The sequence below is a fragment of the Macrobrachium nipponense genome, chromosome 29 (assembly GCF_015104395.2).
Source record: "Macrobrachium nipponense isolate FS-2020 chromosome 29, ASM1510439v2, whole genome shotgun sequence".
Lineage (NCBI taxonomy): Eukaryota > Metazoa > Arthropoda > Malacostraca > Decapoda > Palaemonidae > Macrobrachium > Macrobrachium nipponense.
This window is the reverse complement of record NC_061092.1, coordinates 73,230,145-73,236,359: the sequence shown is the minus strand read 5'-3', so window position 1 is coordinate 73,236,359 and position 6,215 is coordinate 73,230,145. Positions and strand designations below refer to the sequence as shown.

Genomic DNA, 6,215 nt, shown 5'->3' with positions numbered 1-6,215 from the left:
GTAATCGTAATTATTTTAAAGTATAGTAATTACTTCAAACTATATAAACGAAACAATTTGAAATTCTCGTTCAACACAGGATTTACCAACATTACAATGTATATTTCGAGCAATGTGGAAACAAATATTTAATATCATAGTGTATTATCAATTATTTTAGCGAAAATGCATAAAACCATGCAAGTATCAATAGAATGTAAAGGGAAAATCTCAGAGACATTAATCATAATCAACCATGAATGCACCTAGATTCAATAGACAAGTTGGGTGTGGTTGGTAGTTCTGATCTAGCTTCTAGGACCGAGCATAAAAACACCATCTTCGAGAAAGGCTCTAACTGTTGCTGCTACCTTCAGGTGACTAGGCCTAGCTCCGGGCATTGCAAGGCTTACAATGCAGGGCCGCTGTCTGTTATTAGGCAAAGATAGAACCTTCAGGACCGATACCACGACCTGTCCTTGCACCTGGGAAACAGACTCGCTACACACAAAAAAAAAGAAAAAAGTCACAAGCAACCAGAACACCCGTAATAATACCACCTGGTTAAGTAGGGAGACGACAGACCCCAACCACCCCCCCCCCCCCCTCTACCTCTACCTCTACCTCTACCCACAATGCTAACTCCACCTTTTTCACTTCAACCTTTTACCTCAAATCTTCTAATCATATTCCAACCGTGAAATTTACGACTGAATTGCGTAAGTGGGCGTATCATACTAAGAGAGTGATATCACCCAAATTTCATATTTCCACGGACAACCAGTAATCAGTTCAATCCAGTCAAGCATTATTGTATAACAGAAATTTATGAGTTTTTTTGGATATATATATAATATATATATTATTAATATTATATAATATCATATATAATATATATATATATATATATATAAACACACATAAAGAAGCACCCGAGCATGACCAATAGGCCGAGTGCTTGATTCTTAAAACAGACCTCTGGTTATTCCTGACTAGATAAAAAGGTCCTGAGAGAGAGAGAGAGAGCATAACAGGAGATACTCGAATTAAAATAATGCTCGCCAAGCATATTCACACTCCAAATCGTATGGACAAGAACAGTCTCACTTATGCACTGAAAAAAAAAAGTGGAAACCTACGAAAATACTTGTTTGGTGCGACCCTCAACGCAATTCCACATGCAAAAATTTGCACAATTGAGAAATTCGATGAAATTATTAACTAACAAGCTGGAAAATATATTTCCTTGATTCTTGAAATAGGTCTAACCATGTAACCAATCCTACCCACATGTAACTTGGACTTCGAGTTTTTTTTTTTTTTTTTTTTTGTTTTTTACACCAACTTGTTTTATTTATATTTCACTTAATCAGATGCTAAACTTCTCTGTGCTTTATCAAAAGAAATCATAATAACTTTCGATATAACGCTATAAAAGTAGAAAATTAATTTACAAATATTAGGCCAATGCTTATGTACTCGGTCCTGCTGCCACACTATGGTGATTCGAACACTTGATATCACACTTTGAGAGCCGCAGAAGTTTCTTTGGGGAAAAATTTTTTATTTTCCTTTTGACAACAATTATTGCACTAACATTAATCATTCACTAGGGAAATACTTTCTGCGCTTATACAGTTAATCACTGATACGTATTATCAGATAATATGGATGACAATAATTGGAATAAAAATATACTAACTGGCTACCCCACGAGTTTCTAAAGAAGTACGATCAATTCTGAGATTTGTCGCTTCACTTCTGGAACTTACTGTACAACCCTCCCGATATTCGATGCTTGTGGTCATTTTTGTACTCCTGAGGTGCATACCTACCCATGCAATTGCAACAGCTATGGGACAAAAAGCCTCAGCCCTTTCCTTTTCCCATGCATTTAGTGGGTGTGACACAGTGTCTGCCTTGCAAGGAAAGGGGAAGAAGTCTGCATGGCATACATGTTCTGTGTTTCAGAGCCACCTTCACCAAACTAAGTTCAACATCACCAGCTGTAGAAGATGAAGACCTGCAAATCATTGAAGAGTTCGTGGTGCTAATGTCCGACAGAAGCAGTTCATATAAAGATGTAAATAAGGCTAGGATTGATCTCTTTGTTTTGTATTTAACATTTCCCATAATCATAATGTACATATTAAAAGGTTGCATAATCATTAAAGTACACACACACACATACACACACACAAATATATATATATATATATATATATATATATATATATATATATATATATATATATATTATATATATATATATATATACATATGGTATTATACATGTTCAAGTAGCAGAGTATATATAAGTGGAAAGCAATAAAGTAAGCCATTACAATTTGAAGGGAATTCTAACATAATGAATATTACAGCATATATGTACCTGGTAAGGACCCCACTCATCCCTAGCAGAGCAATATTCACTTCAAGGATGGAGAAAAAGTCCTACAGAAACGAACAAAACGGACAATGCCAGAAGTCCTTTTCCATCTTCCCAAGCAGAAGATTCCTGAGAGTTGACTTCTGCAATCAGATCACTTGGCAGAAGCCATAACGCCCAACGGAACAGTCACCTTGGGTCACTTTGAACGAGGAGGACGTCAAGTCCCAAATGATGAGCCCACAGCGCTTCGAGGGGTCTATGCGGTAACCCTGCACCCAAAGCTCTTCTTTCAGAGTTGCTGCTCCAGTCTGCGTCCACTTCCCGTTGTGGACGCCTATCCAGGGACCTTTGCAAGGGAAGACGCGAATAGCAAACAAAGGTCAGTACAAGGAGAGAAGACAGCAGACTGCTTATGACAATAATGGGGAGAATAACAGAAACTGAAATGATGCTACAAAAAGTTTCTTTCATTATTTAACGAATAATGTGATTGCAATTCTCTCATAATTGTTCACTAATAACACACGAATACACACAGTCACATATGAACACATACATACATACAGACAGACATTCATACATACATATATACATACATACATACACACACACACACACACACACACACACACACACACACATATATATATATATATAATATATATATATATATATATATATATATATATATATATATATATATATATAATAAAAGGAGCCCATACAAACACCAAAATACAGAGAGAGAAATACTATATTTCAGAGACTGCTGTCTCCCTCTTCTGAAATATAGTATTTCTCTCTTTGTATTTTGGTGTTTTTATGGGGTCCTTTTATTAGATGGAATTCTGTTATAACAGAACATTTTTACCAGTATATATATATATATATATATATATATATATATATATATATATATATGAATGACTGGTAAAAATGTTACAATAGAATTCCATCTAAGAATATGAGCCCATTAATACACCAATCTATAGAAAGAAAGTACTATATTTCTGAGACTGCAGTCTCTCTCTTCAGGTAGGTAATGAATGTGAAAGTTACAGATAAGGCGGTATTTATATCAAGAGATCCATCCACAGGTAAGCAGTATTTAGGTCACTCCCACTGATAATTCGTCTTTAATTCTCTTAAGCGACAGTTGAAAGAAGATTTTATCTATGACATCTGAATCCCAGGCACCCTCTGAGATGTTCATTACCTGGCTTTGTTTAATCAAGGCCGCCACTGTCATCTGGCAGTTACTGCTATGAATTATATGTGATACATTCTAGTTTATTCTGTGGTTATGATCATTTACATGGATAAAAATAGCTGAGCTCTTTTGTCCATGCCTAACTGACCGTTTATGTTGCATTAATCTCTGGGGAAGTAATTTTCCTGTAAAACTGACGTAAGGTTTGTCCTGGTCTAGGCATAAGATTTCGTATGCTCATGTCAGAATGGGGATTGTCTATTGTTGGATGTTAATAAGGGATTCGGCTAAGGTATTTGGGTAGGTAATGAACATCTCAAAGGGCGTCTGGGATTCAGGTTTCATAAATAAATTCTTCCTTCAAGCAACGCTTCTTAAGTGGATTAAAGAGGAATTATCAGTGGGAGTGACCTAAAAACTGCTTACCTGTGGATGGATCTCATAATATAAATACCGCCTTATCTGTGACTTTTCACATTCATTACCTACCTGAAGAGAGAGACAGCAGTCTCAGAAATATAGTAACTTTCTTTCTATAGTTTGGTATTTTTATGGGCTCCTTTTATTATTATTATTATTATATTAATTATAATATATTATATTATTATATATTAGATATATATTAGATATATTATATCTAATATATATATATATAATTATATATATTTATATATAGATTATATATATACGATATATTATATATATATATCTTATATATATATATATTATATATATATATATTATATAATATATATATATATATAGATATATATATATTAATATCGATATATATTAGATATATATCTATATATCTATATATACTATATAGAATATATATCTATATATATAGATATATATATAAGCTTTATATACTATATATATATAGATATATATATATAATATATATATATATATATATATATATAGATATATATATATAGATAGATATATATATATCTATATATATATTTATATACATATATATATATATATATATATATATCTATTACTTGAATGAAGGCAAAATCCTAGCATAGAGAGATGTGAGTATTATCAGTGTTACAGTTAACATTCTCTCTCTCTCTCTCTCTCTCTCTCTCTCTCTCTCTCTCTCTCTCCTCTCTCTTCTCTATCTCTCCTATCGTCAAATATCATAGGATTCATTGAAGGAAGTAACTTACCATAATAATGGAAAGACTGACGAACATCCTGCAGACTATCCAAGTCGAAGTCCTGCAGGAGGCGCCATCCCTCCTTCTGGCAGAGGTCCCTCGTCTCTTCCCAGGTCGTCCTCCCGCCTACAAGCTTCACGCACCCCAAACCCTCAATGACCTTGGCCGGTCTTCTGCAGAAGAACTCTGGAAGTGGTGGAATAATAAGGACGGTCAGATAAGGGCCTGTATCAACCTAGATACGATGAGAGCAAAATGTCAACAATAGATTTCTATGAGTTCAAGAAATGCAAAAGGATGCAACTTTTTCAAACTGAGAGAATTCAATTCTTCTCTATTGATTATGGGTAAAGCTTTTGACGAAGTAGGAAAGAGCTTATAAACACAAAAACTTCCTTTGCCCTTACCACAGGTTTGTCCGTCTCCCTCGAAAGGTGGGTTGCAAGAGCAGCTGTAACTCCCAATGGAGTTCTTGCATGTAGCGAGAGGGCTGCAGTCGTCTATGCCTTGGGCGCACTCATCGACGTCTGATGAGTGAGGCGAAAAGAGTTTTGGGAAGAGAAGTTTGTCATGAGGATGAGCGAGAAACCTCTTCTGTGTGAAGCAAATGTTTATTTCTTCTTCTTATGCAGTTGAAACGTTTTATGTCAGAAACTCTACAAAATGGAAAAGTCATATTATATAAGATGAGATTTAAAAATTGGGATATAGTTGTGTAGAAATTTACTATGATTATAATGGTAAAACCAAAGAAATACACAATTCAGGAAAAGCTTCGTAGAATATACAGGAAAGATTTTCTACGAGATAGAGAAGTAACAATTGACTACAAGATTATTGACCCTGAAATTCAGGGGATTCGCATTACAAAGGAAGGTTATTCTATTGCAAGTGAAGCCAGAAGAATTTCATCAAGGAAGATAAGGAATAGCAAAGACAAGTGATGAGAGTTGTGGAAAAATACTTGCTGGGAAAATTGGCTGTTATTCCTTCATCATCCAATACTGAGAAGGAACAGTGGCCAAGTTTTATTACAAAGTGAGTCATGCAATTCTCACCCAGGGTTACTGTAGGTTAAAGCAAATGAAGATAGGAAACGGGGAATGGTTTTACCTTTTATCAAAGGAAAGAATAAAGAAAAAAATTCGGCAAACTTTTGGAAATAAGGAAATGTAGGGCATGAGAGAACATGACGCTGTCTCTGCTGTCGTTCTTTTCCTTCTCACTGATATAACAAACTTCAATGAATTAAAAACAATATTCAGCTGTTTAGGGCTCGTACGGGGTAGGGCCGTCAGCGCGCTTTAAACGGTGCACTGCAAGCATTGCAGTACTTAGAGTTCTTTGCAGCGTCCCTTCGACTTCTAGCTTCAACTCCTTTTAATCCTTTTACTAAAACTCCGTTCATATTCTCTCCTATCTAACTTTCTACCCTCTTTATACAGTAGTTCGAACATTATTT

General features: G+C 34.9%; 1 protein-coding gene across 1 annotated transcript in view; it reads right to left on the bottom strand.

Annotated features, from left to right (window-relative positions):
• Positions 1 to 2,242: 2,242 nt before the first annotated feature.
• LOC135205980 (fibrillin-2-like) overlaps positions 2,243 to 6,215 on the bottom strand; it is a 10,079-nt gene continuing 6,106 nt past the window's right edge. The window contains exons 6-8 of the mRNA XM_064237153.1: positions 5,161 to 5,280; positions 4,763 to 4,939; positions 2,243 to 2,717 (exon numbers count right to left, since the gene is read on the bottom strand). Coding sequence (XP_064093223.1) covers positions 2,518 to 2,717; positions 4,763 to 4,939; positions 5,161 to 5,280 — 497 coding nt within the window. The 3' untranslated portion in view covers positions 2,243 to 2,517. The remainder of the gene's footprint in view (positions 2,718 to 4,762; positions 4,940 to 5,160; positions 5,281 to 6,215) is intronic.